General features: G+C 45.3%; 1 protein-coding gene across 6 annotated transcripts in view; it reads left to right on the top strand.

The window, feature by feature from the left end:
- The window catches only part of SEPT6 (septin 6), a 72,007-nt gene that overhangs the window by 18,522 nt on the left and 38,845 nt on the right, over positions 1-14,640 (top strand). For all 6 annotated transcript variants that reach the window (XM_021706744.1, XM_008073611.2, XM_021706746.1 and 3 more), the window contains one exon: positions 5,661-5,856. In XM_021706744.1, coding sequence (XP_021562419.1) covers positions 5,661-5,856 — 196 coding nt within the window. The remainder of the gene's footprint in view (positions 1-5,660; positions 5,857-14,640) is intronic.

The raw sequence follows: 14,640 nt of genomic DNA, 5'->3' as shown, positions 1-14,640 counted from the left end.
TCTGCCTCAGCCTTCCAAGTAGCCAGAACTACAGGCACACGCTACCATGCCCAGCTAATTGTTTTGATTTATTGTAGAGATGAGGTCTCGCCTATTTGCCCAAGCAGGTCTCGAACCCGTGGGCTAAGGCAATTCACTCACCTCAGCCTCCCAAAGTGCAGGATTACAGGCTGAGCCACCGATCCCTACTGAGTTTTGATTATTAACAAAGATCTAGGATATTTTTTCACATTTTGTTTAACTTGGTGCTGGGCTGCTGATCGTAGGATCAAGCAAACTGTCCTTTGTGCACGTGTGCATATGTAAGCCTGTATGCACATGTGTATGTTGAGATTGAGAGAGAATTCAGAGCCTAATTTATATGTAAGGGTACCAATAGATGGCACCCACAATTATGATTCTTTTTAGAGGACTAGGCACATGGGTGTGAGGATATTATGACTTCTCTCCAATAGATTCTGTAGGGTTGACAAGAATTACTTAATGGGGTGAGGTTCCCCTCCTCCTTCCTCCATAAAAACACAAATACTAGTCCCTTAGCTTTGGGAAATTTCAGGATCCCATGATCCTAGATAAAGTACAGAAGGCCCCAGAGAAGCCACCAGAGCCAGCAGTACAAATGCCCTGGGGCCACTGGTTTGCACTGCTGGGAATGAGCCCCAGAGAGGCTCATTCGTTCAAATGTGCCAGCACCAGCAATGGCTGTGAGGAGCACAAAGGGTTATAATGATAATATTTACTTTGAAGCTGCTTAGGATTCCGGGCTTAATTGGGCTCTGTTGAACTTGGAAAAAACACACACACAAGAGAAGCAGGATTGAAGCTTACTGCACAAGAATGGGAAAGGGCAGCTAGCATTCAATCAAAGTCAGGGGTCAATTGTTTCATCCCTCTGTCTCTGGGAAAGGCAGCTGCTCACCTGCCTAAGACAGGCTGCCAATAGTGGTGTGCTGGCCAACGTCCAACAACCCATTGCAGGAGAAAAGTTGCCATGGCTTGTAGCACCTGCTCATTTCTGTGGTGATATTACTCCCACCATAGCTGATTCTAAGCTACCAACATGACACCACTGCACACGGGCTTGGGAAGAGATGCAGGAAGCGGATGAGCTGGCTCCAGCACACCACTCTCTGCCAAGATCAGGAAGGAGAAAGAGCAAGGTCAATGAGCCAGGCATGACCTTGTCCCTTTCCATAGGCTTCCCTGGCCAACTGGAGTTCCTGGAGTGTTTCCGTTTGGATACCTCCCTGTTGAATTCAGAGACATTTCTCTTGTTTTATTCCAACATTCAGAGCTGGAAGAGACTTTAGATCCACGAGAACAGAGATTGTGGCTATCTTGTTCATCTATATCTCCAGCCCTTATAATTTGTGCCTGACTATTCTTATTACTCCAGCCCTCTCATTTTATGGAAAAAGAGACTGAGACCCAGAGAGGGGGCAGGGCTCAGCTCAGGTCACACAATAATTGGCTAGGACTCTTCATTTCATAACTTGCAAGGATTTAATTGCATGAGGTGCCAGAGGATGCAAATATTAACAGCAACTGAGGAAAATGGCTAAGCTTTTCATTTCCTTCCTTCCTTCCTCCCTCCCTCCCTCCCTCCTTCCCTCCCTTCCTTCCTTCCTTCTCAGGGTCTCAGTCTGTCACCCAAGCTGGAGTGCAGTAGCGTGAGTACGACTCACCGCAGCCTCGACTTCCTGGGCTCAGGTGATCCTTTTGCCTCAGCTGCTGAGGTAGCTGGGACTACAGGCGGGCACCATTACACCTGGCTAATTTTTTGATTTTTTTGTAGAGACAAGGTCTTGCTATGTTGCCTAGGCTGTTCTCAAACTCCATGCTCAAGTGATCTTCCTGCCTTAGCTTCCCAAAGTGTTGGGATTATAGGCGTGAGCCACTGCACCTGGCCAGAGCTTTTCTTTTTTACACAGATTTTTCACCCAAGGTGGAGAGGTCAACATTGAAGTATCCCAGAGCGTATAGTTGGAAAAAGCATATTTCATGTTACTCATACGTGCCTTAAATTTAATTTTTTTTTTCAAAAACCTGTTGTTTTTTGAGTCCTATCTACATTAAACAATATGAGGTGAAATCCTCTTGGCTGGTGGAGCATGTGTTAAAAAGAGTTCAGAAACCCTCCGGTCCACTCAGGAGTTCTGGGAGGGCTGGGGAGGAGCAGAGAGAAATTGACCCCTCGGGACTCCTCCAGGTTTCCTGCTGGAATTTAATTGCCAAGTCTCCACCTTCCTGCAGGGGTGGTTGAATCTTCTGACCTGATCTCAGTTAGGTCACGTGTGTCCCTCCCCTCCCGCCACCCGCTACTCAATACCGGACCCAGGGGAGTTGTGGGAGGGGACAGTATCCTAGGTTCAGGCTGAGTCTGTGCCAGCCATTGAGAGAAACCCTCCCTCCACCCCCAGGCTCCACAGTGATGAACAAGTGAGCTTGCTTGATTTTCTGCCCTCTTCTAATATTGCATTTATCACGATTACCTAGACACCCATGAGTTCTTTTCTTCCAGACATTCATTATTTGGCATCTCATTTCCACAGTGCTTTTGTGCTGGCAGGCATTTGGGTGGTCATTTCTCCTGCTGTTCCTCCCTGCTGCCTGCCCTGCCCTGCCCCCGTTTCTCCAGCTGTGCAAACAGGGTGGGTCCCTTACTCTGCAGTTCTGCTCCTGAGGCCTTCGGTATGAACCTTGGACTAGGCCCTCCCAGGAGTACAGGAAGATGCTTCATCCCCTGCTGGGAATTCTTAGGAGCAGGGAGCCAGGGAACCCACTCTGGGTGCTGAGGGGACAGGACCCACCACTCTCTAGGAGCTGAGGGGCATTCAGCAGGGAGCTCATGGAACAGAAGTGGGAATGAGGGTGGGGCTATACATGGAGCATTCAGTCGGCACATACAAAGATGGGCTAAAATGTAGCTTGAACCTCAGTGCCCTTGAGAGGAGAGGTGAGTTAGGGCGAGGGAGGCACCCTGTGTTCCCACCTCAGAGGTGCTGGCCCGTGTGCAGTTGAGCTGCACCCCTACCTTGGGTGGGGTGGGGGCATGATACATTCTGCTGCTTGGCCAAATCTGCCACCTCCCATGGCAAAGGTTCCACCTCATCAAAGTTTTTTTTTGAGACCCAAATACTTCCTGTTCCGTTAGGAGAGGAAAAAGGGGGCCTCATCTTGGAAAGTCTTTGCTGCTAATGGATTTAGCAGATCCTGGCTGGAAACATGATCTGGGTGAGGAACCGTTTCCCTGAACCCTGGCAATCTACCGAGTTAGTCAGACCTGGCTGTAAAATTGGGCTGGGGGGCCGGGTAGCCAGGCTGAATTGAATGTTCTCCTTGTTCTCTCTCTGTCTCTCTCTGTCTCTCTCTGTCTCTCTCTGTCTCTCTCTCTCTCTCTCTCTCTCTCTCTCTCTCTCTCTCCCTCTCTCCCTCTCTCTCCCTCCCTACCTCCCTACCTCTCCCCCCCTCGTTTTCTTCCCTTCCTCCCTCTCCTCTTTCTCCACACACAGAAAGCTCTCATCATAGGCAGATATTTTTAAAAGCACCTCCTGCATTCGTAGCTCATTATTCTGGATAAAAGAGTCATGGAAGATGCAAAGATAGACACACCCAGAGGGTGGAGGAGAGACAGCATTTTCAGTTCCACATGCAACTCTAACCCTAACCCTGGACCACCTTGCAAATGTGTGCTGTTGGTCCCAAGGGGAGATTTGCCAGGCTAGAATTTGCCCAGTGCAAACCCATTCCTCACTGTGAAGAGAAAGCAGAGCTCACATGCCCCAGGTTGGGGGAGGGGGAGAGAAAAAGAGAGACTGTGATTGCAGAATAGCAGAGTAGTCTATATATTCCAAGGGCAGACCAGGGTAATGAACTACTGCCACTTTTATCTCTGGTATTCCAGAGTCACTTGAGGTGGACTGGGGGACCAAATACAGCCTGGATCTGTGGAGATTGCAAGTGGTTTTAGTGCCCAGCCCAACTCGTGGCCTCATATCTGATTCCTGCTAGCCCCACGTCACCAACTTCCCTTCAATTTGTGACTCCTTATGATGTCCCCTTCCCTGAAGACTCCTTGGCTCCTGGCAGTCGCTTGATATCCCTCGGTCTCCTAGGAATAAGCTCCCATAACCTTCACCAGTCCGCCACAGCCCTTCCCCCATTCATTCTCCTAGTGTGAAGTTCGAGACTTTTGAAATTCCAGTGGTTTAATTTATTAGTATCCTGCAGCCTGGTAGTTAAACAAATAAAAGCTGGTTTGTTTGAAATTTAAGGAGAAGAATAATTTGTGGCCTGCTAAGTTCCCTCCATATTAGCTAAAAATGGTCTCACTGAAAGTTCAACCAGGCTGGGAGGTAAAGTCAAGGGTCTGTGCAGTCTCGCCATTGGGATTCACATCCGGAGCGTCCACAGAGGGCTGATTGGGCGTAGCAGGGAGGAGAGGCAGGGACTGGGACCAGAGGATATTTGTTTGACAAGGGACCCCTGTCCCTTTAAAAAAAAAATAGCCTTTAATTTTTATTACAAAAACTAGACATGTTCCACATAGAAAACTTGTAAAGTACAGAAAAGCATAAGGAAAGAGATAAAAATCACACACAATCCCTCCCCTCAGAGGTAACCATTGGTAAAAATATATTGTAAAATGTTCAGTTATAAAAAAAAAAGAAATAAATATATAAAAAGATTTTTAAAAAGAGTATATTGTATTTTCTTCCAGTCTGTTTCTAGGCTTCTTGGTACCTCTCCATCACTGCCTATAACATAATTTCTTTTTCTGACTATAAAAGCAATAAATAGTCAAAGTAAAATTGTCAAATAATAGGAAAAAAATTGGAAGAATAAAATGAAAATTATCCCAGTTCTACTGTCTGAGATGACTGCTGCTGCTATGTTGATGCCGTTCCTTTGAATCTTTTTCATTTAACTGAGATCATGCAGTCCATATAATTCTATATGCTTTTCACTTAGTGTTTTATTTTATACATTTTCCTGTGTTGATAAATGTATGTTTTTTTTAGTCAGGGCCTTACTCTGTCACCCAAGCTGGAGTGCATTGGCATGATCATGGCTCACCGCAGCCTCAACCTCCTGGGCTCAGGTGATCCTTCTACCTCAGCCTCCCAAGTAGCTGGGACTACAGGCATGCACCACCACACACAACAAATTTGTTTTTAATTTTTTTTTTTTTTTGAGTTGGAGTCTCACTCTGTCACCCAGACTGGAGTACAGTGGCCGCTCCAGGCCACCGCAACCTCGACCTGCTGGGCTCCAGCGATCCTTCTGCCTCAGCCTTCCAAGTAGCTGGAACTACAGGCACACGCTACCATGCCCGGCTGATTTTGATTTATTGTAGAGATGAGGTCTCGCCAAGTTGGCTCAGGCAATCCTATTCACCTCAGCCTCCCAAGGCGCAGGATTACAGGCTGAGCCACCGAGCCCGGCTGTTTTTAATTTTTGTACAGATGAGTTCTTGCTATGTTTCCCAGGCTGGTCTCGAACTCCTGGGCTCAAGCGATCATCCCACCTTTGCCTCTCAAAGTGCTGGGATTACAGGCATGAGCCACCACCGCGCCTGGCCTAGAAGTGTACATCTAAAATGTGATGTGTAAGGGCTGCACTGTGTGAATGGATCATAATCTATCCTTTTTGCTTTTCAGGGGAGACTGGTTTGGGCAAGTCCACACTTATGGACACCCTGTTCAACACCAAGTTTGAAGGGGAGCCAGCTACCCACACACAGCCAGGTGTCCAGCTCCGGTCCAATACCTATGACCTCCAAGAGAGCAATGTGGGGCTAAAGCTCACAATTGTTAGCACGGTGGGCTTTGGGGACCAGATCAACAAGGAGGACAGGTAAGGAAGGCAGTGGGGAGGGGAGATTTATGGGGGGACCACAGGGAGGAGCTCACCATGGGGGTCTTGAAGAGAGAACAGATGTTGGGCCCTAACCTGTCCTCCCAGAATGGCATGGACAGGTAGCAGGTACCTCAAGCACTGTTCCTGCCCAGGGTCCCTGTCTACACCGATTCTTCCATTCCATACATTTTGCCAAAAGAAGGGTGTGTTTCTAATATACATGGGTAGAATCTCAATTCAACTCAGACATTTATTGAGCTCCTACCTTGTGCCAGGTACTGCTGTGCTCTGACAATCTAAGAAGGAATGACTTAGTCTTTGCCCTTGAGACACTCATTGGCAAGGCTGGTTTTAAGCAAATAATTTCCATAGAGTAATATGTTCCATAAAGGACAGGGTACAGAGAGGTAAAAGACAGGTTCCAATGAGAACACAAAGGCAAGAATGGTCAATTCCATGGGCGAGGTCAGGAAAACCTTTATAGAGGACATGCCTCCCTGAGCTGACTCTTGAAGGGTGATCTATTTTGCTAGACAGACAAGGGAAGGGAGAGGAAGGGCATCCCAGACTGAAGCAACTGCTTGTACAAGGACAAAGGGATGTGGCGGATTCTGGTATGTTTTTTGTTTTGTTTTGTTTTGTTTTGTTTTTGAGTTGGAGTCTCACTCGGTCACCCAGACTGGAGTGCAGTGGCCGCTCCCGGCCACCGCTGCCTTGACCTGCTGGACTCCGGCGATCCTTCCGCCTCAGCTTTCCAAGTAGCCGGAATTACAGGCATGCGCTTCCACACCCGGCTGGTTTTTTATTTTTATTGTAGAGATGAGGTCTCGCTGCCCAGGCAGGTCTTGAACCCGCGAGCTCAGGCAATCCACTCACCTCAGCCTCCCAAAGGCGCGGGATTACAGGCTGAGCCACCGAGCCCGGCGGATTCTGGTATGTTTAGAGAACTGTAACTTGCTCTGTTTGGCTAGACAGAAGCAGTCACTAATGAAGCTTGAGCTTCAGCGCTCTCATTTGCACAGGCCCTTTCCAAAGCCCTGTGACTAATTCTTAGTCATAATGTTGTATCATTTTTTTGGAGGGTCCTTCAAATTGTGTATGCATAAGGCCCGAAAAAGCCTGGATCAGCCCCTGGGCTAGCACTTGGAGTGAGCTAGGGAAAAGTAGGTAAGCAAGAGGTAAGCAGGGGGCAGGTCATGGAGGGATTTAGAGGATATGCAAATATGGAGCCATTGAAATGTTTTCATAAATAGAGTGGTGTGCTGCTAAACAATAATGAGAAGATTAGCATGGCCCCTGAGCAAGGATGACATACACATTTGTGAAGGATTCCATCAAACTAAAAAAAGAGAAATAGAATGATGTAGTCTAATTGGCCTTTGAAAAGGGTACTTTGGAATAGTCTGGATATATGCTAAAACATCAGGAAAACCAATTATGAGTCTCTAAGATTAACTAGATGGAGGCAAGAGGTAAAATAAGTGCTGAGATAAGAAGATGAGATATTTGATAAATATTGAGTAGGTAAAGTCAACAGGACTTGTTAGAGACTTGGTGTGGGTTGTGAAGGCAAAAGAAAGCTCTAGAGTAAGGCCCGCATTTCTGGCTTTGGAGAGTGGACACATGGTAGTGGTGTTCCGTAAGAGAGGTAATATAAGAGAAGCAGTCTTTAAAATTATAAGCTCTGTTTTATACATGTTGACTTAAAGCTGTTGATGGAATGTTGAGATACATGATGACGTTAAGTCTTAAGTCTCAGCAGTAGGCAGTTAAACATAAGAGGGTCAAGCGGGGCTCGGTGGCTCAGCCTGTAATCCCGTACCTTTGGGAGGTTGAGGTGAGTGGATTGCCTGAGCCCGCGGGTTCGAGACCCGCCTGGGCAACTTGGCGAGACCTCATCTCTACAATAAATCAAAAATGAGCCGGGCGTGGTAGCGCGTGCCTGTAGTTCCAGCTACTTGGAAGGCAGAGGTAGAAGGATCACCGGAGCCCAGCAGGCGAGGCTGCGGTGGCCGGGAGCGGCCACTGCACTCCAGTCTGGGCGCCAGAGTGAGACTCCAACTCAAAAAAAAAAACAAAACAAAACAAAAAAAAGAGGGTCTAGGATGGAAATGTAGATTAAGGTCATCAGGTAGAGGTGATATGTTCCAACCGTGGACATATGTAAGATCACCCAGGGATTATGGTGAGAAGAACACTGGGCTAATGACAAAAACCTTGGGATGTTAAATCAGCAAATGGAGAGAAAGACATCCTGAAAAGGGACTGAACAGGAATAAGCAGAGAGGTAGATGGGGAGCCCAGAGAGAGTGTGGGGGGTTGAGAATGTGTGTGGGTGAGGGGAAGGGTGAGGCTCAGAGATGAGGATGTGGTGAGGGCTGGGGTCAGGGCCCGTCTGTGTTTAACCAAAAGTCACATGGCTATCACACATGCTCATCTCAGAAAAGGTCATTTATCATTTTGAGCAAAATGTCTGCTCACCCTTTGAGGATTCTCTTGCTTCTTAGATGAACTATATGCCAAATTCTTCTCATTCTCTCTTAAAGCTACAACAGCCATACTCATTTCCTTACAGTGAATAAATATATGTAGCTTCTTAATAATTGAACTGAAGTCTATTTTCCTTTTGAAATTCTAGAAGAAAGCCACCTCTGCTTTTTATAGGCTTGCTTATTGTACTGATCTTGTTTGGTTGAAAATAAATTAGACCCTGGGGAAAGGAGATATTCAGGCCACAATATGAGTGCTTAATCTCAGCTGCAGAATATTCAGGAACTCCTTGATTAAATTTCTCAGGAAAGGCTGAGCTAAGTCTTGAAGTTCTTTCAGTTACGTTCATTCAACAGATCTGACATTGGACAATGCCTTAGTAATGATGGCTTAGGAGGACTGAACTGATACTGCCCCTTAGAGGCAAATCTACTTTCACTGTTTTAAAAATATTCTTATTGTTTTTTCTGGTTATAAATATGATACATACTCATAAAAAAATCAAGTACATAGAAATGAAAAGTCTCCCTGAAATTGGGCTAAGGAACAGAGGTAGAGTAAGCTCCAGGGATCTGTAATAAAAAGCAGTATCTTCTACATGCTGTCAGGGCCATTTCAGCATAGATATGTCAGTGCAGCTGCATTGAAATGGCATCAGAATGCCCTGCTTTACCAGGCCACGTGCATAAACCAGGCCAATCCTGTGGAAAGCTACTATGTATTTATTTCTTTATTTATCTGAGTCAGGATTTCACTCTGTCGCCCAGGCTGGAGTGCAGTGGCATGATCACAGCTTACTGCAACCTCAAACTTCTGGACTCAGGTGATCCTTCTACCTCAGTATCACTGCCCCCCTCACTACCTGCCCCAACCGAGTAGCTGGGGCTAGAGATGCGCGCCACCACACTTGGCTAATTTTGGGGGGTTTTGTTTGTAGAGATGAGGTCTCACTTTATTCCCCAGCTGGTCTCACTTTATTGCCCTGGGCTCAAAGCAATCCTCCTGCCTTGGTCTCCCAAAGTGCTGGGATTTCAGGAACGAACCACCGCGCCCAGCCAAAAGCTACAATTTAAAGGATGCTAGAGAAAAGGAAACCCAAGGGGGAGACGGAGAAGGACAGGCTGGAGAGGGGAGTGCTTAGGAACTTATGCTTTGATCCAGACAGACCTGGGTTCAAATCCCATCTTGCCATTTTTTTAGCCCAGGGATCCTAAACAAAATACTTAAATTCTCTATGCCTCAGTTTTCTCACCTGTAAGGTGGGCATTATGATGATAAAAATACTACCTTAGAGAGTTGTAGTAAAGGACATTTAACATATATGGCATATGAAATGCTTAAACAATGCCTGGCACAGAGTAACTACTTAGTAAACTGAAGATATTGTTATGATCATGATTTTTATTGAGAGAAGAATTGAGGGAGAGTTGTATCATGTAGCATATGGGAGGGAATGATAAATGGTGTTCAGAAGATACAAATTGAAAAATATCCATTGGGTTTGGTGACATGATGGACATAAATATGTTTGAGAATAATAATTTCAGGGGAATTTTGGGTAGAAGCTAGATTGCCATGCTTGCTGAGTAAATGGGCTGTAATGTAAAGACATCAGAATAGCAAAAAGAGCAATAGAACAGAAAAGTACGCCTAAGACCAGATTCATATTCATATGGAAATCTACCATATGTAAGTCAGCAGGGAAAGAATGGACTATTCCAGAAATGATGCTGGGAAAATAGGCCATTTATTTAGGAAAAAAATAAAACGAGATCCTTTCACACAAACACCATTCACAAAAATAGATTCCCATTGGACTAAAGACAAATTCTAAAAATATAAGGAGAAAACATCAGAGAATATTTTTAAAACTTGGGACAGAGAAAGCTTTTCTAATCATGACATAAAATTCTAAAGTCACAGAAGAAAAGACTGACAGATTTAAATTCATTAAAGTAGAAAAAAAACCTTTGTATACTGAAAGATAACCATAAACAACAGTAAAAACAAGCTACAGATGGGGAGAAGATATTTGCAACCTATATAACAAAGGGTTCTCCTAAGATGTAAAAAGAGCTTCTACAATTTAATGAGCCATAAACAGATAATTTACAGAAGGGGAAATACAAATGTCCAATCAACATATGAAATGATGCACATTCAACTTCCCCAGTAATTAGGGAAATGCAAAATGAAACAATGAGATATTTTTTATCCATCAGATTTGCAAAAAATAAAAGATGGTATAATATCCACTAACATGAGGTAATTTCATTCGTGTTGATGGGAGTGTAAATTGATACAGACTTTTTGGAGGGCAATTTTGGCAGTATCTATTAAAATTTTAAATGTGAATAATTTATGACCCAGCAGTTCCACTTTTAAGTATACAGCCTAGAGAAAAATTGCACATGATCATGAGAAGCATACAGAAAGGATGTTCGCTACAGCTTTGGTTGTCGAATAAAAAATTCAGTTTAAATTTCCATCAATAGAGCAATTAAATAAACTATGGTACAACCCTACCATGGGGTTGTGTTTGGCAGTTTAAAAGAGTGAGAGAGAGCTGGGCACAGTGGCTCACGCCTATAATCCCAGCACTTTGGGAGGCCGAGGTGAGAGGATTGCCTGAGCCCACAGGTTCGAGACCACTCTGGGCAACTTGGCGAGACCTCATCTCCACAATAAATCAAAAAATTAGCTGGGCATGGTGGTGCATGCCTGTAGTTCCAGCTACTTGGAAGGCTGAGGTGAAGGATCGCCTGAGCCCAGCAGGTCAAGGCTGTGGTGACTGGAAGCATGCCCCTGCCCTCCAGTCTAGGCAATAGAGTGAGACTTCAACTCAAAAAAAGAGTGAGATAGATCAATATGATCTCCAGAATATGTTGTTAAGTGAAAAGAAATTGCAGAATGATACACAGATTATGATGCCATGTACGTACATCTGCCTCCCTACCTCCAGCAAAACAACAAACATTTCTTTCTATGTATGTAATTGCATAGAAAATGGTCCGGAAAGATAGTCAACAAACTGAAAATAGTGGTTATCTCTAAAGAAGGGAGAAAATGTATTGCGTGCATAATTAAAATAAAAAAGAACGAAGGTTTTAAAAAGGAAACCAATAAAGTAGGTGTAGGCTGTGCATTTGTAAAAAGCTTGTCTGAGCTAGGAAAGAGAGATAAGTCAGTGTCCAGAAGGAGACTGGGAGGTCAGGGGTAATTCTTGAGGATGGGAGAGACAGTGAGGGTTTGAACAGGAAGAAACGCTTTGAGTATAGAAAGGAGGGGACAGATTTGAGATAAAGAATCCACAAGACTCAGTAACCAAGTTTATGTGGGGAATATCGTTCAGTTTATAAACTACTAAATGTCCACTACGTGCCAAGTACAACGTGAGGTGCCAGAGATACTAAGAAATAAGGCATAGTCTTTAGTGGAGCTCACAGCTTAGTGGACGGGACAAAGTATCTATATGATTCTGCATAATGTGGTAAGTACAGAGGTGTGGAAGGGGACTGTGGGACAAGAAGGCTAGCAACTGGCTAATCTCAGCAGTGGGAGTATAGGGTGGAGGTTACTGAGAGGGGAGAGAAGGTGATCAGGAAAAGCTGAGCTAAGTATTACAGGGTGAGTACAAGTTAGCCAACTGGCATATAGTGGGTGTTTGTCCATATTTGTTGAATTAACAAATGCATGAATGAATAAATGAATGAAATAATATGCATTGGGAAAAATAAAGAGAATGCCTGTAAGTTTTCATCATTCAAAACCAAGAGTATCCATTGAATATTTTAACTAGGATGCTGGTGTGGGTAGAAAACAGTCTACAATGTGCTGAGGAGTGAATGGGAAGTAAAAAAATAAGTGGGTATATTATTCCTTCACAAAATCTCCATTCACAAATTAAATGTTTCTCGGGCACCTATTAAATGCCAGGTCCTGTGCTAGGTACAGAAATCAAGTTAAGGGAAGGAAAGATTTAGCAAAGTGGTTGAGAGAAATGAGTGGTTGAGGAAAGTCCTTTTTTTGGAAATGAGGGAAGACTTAGGCATGTGTATAGATTTAGGGGAAAGAGTCAGTAGGAGGTGAGGAGATGGTAGACGAAGCAAGGATTCCAAAGTGATGCATGCAATCAAGCATGCAAGGAGCAATGAGCTTTGAACAGGATGAGGGACCCTCCATCTCAGAGACTAGAAGGAAACAGGAAGGGCTTGTCCATTTTTAGAAGATACAGTATGAGGGCTGCGTGCAATGGCTCACACCTGTAATCCTAGCACTTTGGGAGACTGAGGCAAGAGGATTGCTTGAGCCCAGGAGTTCAAGACCTAGGCAACATAGACAACATAGCAAGACCTCATCTCTACAAAGATAAATTAGCCAGACGTGGTGGCATGCGCCTGTAGTCCCAGCTACTCAGAAGGCTAAAGTGGAAGGATTGCCTGAGCCCAGGAGGTGGAGGCTGTGGTGAGCTGTGATCATGCCACTGCCCTCCAGCCTGAGTGGCAGAATGAGACCTCAACTCAAAGAAAAAGAAAAGAAGATAGGGAATAAGGCAGGAAGTTGAGGTAGGGTGAGGCTGATGGCCTCAATTTTGTTGGCAAAGTGGAAGGTAAGTCTATCTTGTGTGAATGAAAGGGTCTTGACGAAAGTGGTGAAATTTTGGAATGGTCAATGAAGACAACGGGAAGGAAACAGATAAAGGCCAAATAAAGAGATTGTCATGTTGCTCTAGAGGCCTGTAGGAATTCACGCATTTGTAGTGGTGTCAAGACACATAGTTTTGTGATTGGTTCTAGCCAACTTCAGCAGCAGTGAAGCAGATCTTGACAGTTCTCTGTGTAGCAATTTTGCAGGATAGGACAGGGGTGGAATGGAGATGAAGGTGTCAATAAAAGAGGGGTTCGAGTGATTGATCTTGGGACTCAGCCTGGGCAGAGAAGATGAGGCCAAGAAGGGGCTGATATCCTGGGAGATAATAGAGGGGCTGAGGATACAGAAGACTATGAGGTGGAAGATTAGGTTTAGGAGAATTGAAGGCAAAAGAGGGCTGGAAAGATGTGTGGTTGTGGTCAGACAGTCAGGTGTTAGAGTGAGGATTTCGTGGGTGGAGTTGGTCTGGCTAATGATAAGGCATGTTGCAGTCACCCAGAATGGGGAGAAAGACTGTGAGCCAAGTGCCACCAGAAGAGGATGGAATAGGTTTCAGGTAAAGAAAGGTTTTTACACTGAGGTGGAGGAGTCATGGTCTAGAAGGGGTGCTGACGACCCATGTGAGTGCCCACGGTGTCTGGCCACAAGGTACATACAAGTTGTGAGAGAATGAGAAGCCTATGCTGGAAATATCTGCCAGGTAATGGTGTCCTCAGGGGAGAATTAAGTTTTGATTAGGGTGAGGAGGTAGGCATGTTCTGTGAAGAGGCAGATGACACAGGCCAGCGATTCTCAAACTTGAATGTGCTTACAAGTCACTGAGGCTCTTGAGTGTTTGTTTGGAGGTTCTAGCAGAGGAGTACCACTACTCTATACCCTTGACTGAAGAACAGTCCTCCTCTATCAGGGAAGGTCATCCTCTTCCATCAAATGTCCAGCTTCAGGAGGGACATACATAAAGTGGTGAGGGAGGGAAGGGGACACTTTCCTAGACAGCCAGATCAGCTGAATCATCCCTGGATCAATGGGATGACAGATGTTACAGCCAGATCACCCTCACATCCTGAGACTTTTGATGAAATACAGATTCTGATCCTTAAGATCTGGGTTTGGGACCAGAGATCCATCCTACCTTCCCTCCCTCTTTCCCTCCCTCCCTCCCTTCCCTGTGTCAGGGTCTCACTCTGTCACCCAGGCTAGATTGCAGTGGCGTGATCATAGCTGACTGCAGCCTCAAACTCCTGGCCTCAAGTGATTCTCCTGCCACAGCCTCCTGAGTAGCTGGGACTACAGGCATGTGCCATCATGCCTGATTATTTCTTTTAATTTTTTGTAGAGATGGGGAGGAAGTCTCACTATTTTGCCCAGGCTGGTCTTGAACTCCTGGGATTACAGGAGTGAGCCACCGTGCCCAGCTGGAGGTTTTACATTTCTAACTAGCTCTCAGGTGCTGATGGTGCTGCTAGCCCAAGGACCACACTCTGAGTGGTAAAGATGTAGACAATTTTGTTTATCATAGTCTAGGGGCTTTGAAAGACACAGTGGAAGCCGGGCTTGGTGGCTCAGCCTGTAATCCCAGCACTTTGGGAGGCTGAGGTGAGTGGATTGCATGAGCCCACGGGTTTGAGACCCGCCTGGGCA

The sequence above is a fragment of the Carlito syrichta genome, unplaced genomic scaffold (assembly GCF_000164805.1).
Source record: "Carlito syrichta isolate Samal-C Ts95f unplaced genomic scaffold, Tarsius_syrichta-2.0.1 Scaffold315966, whole genome shotgun sequence".
NCBI classification, from domain to species: domain Eukaryota; kingdom Metazoa; phylum Chordata; class Mammalia; order Primates; family Tarsiidae; genus Carlito; species Carlito syrichta.
This window is presented reverse-complemented; position numbering and strand designations above follow the sequence as displayed.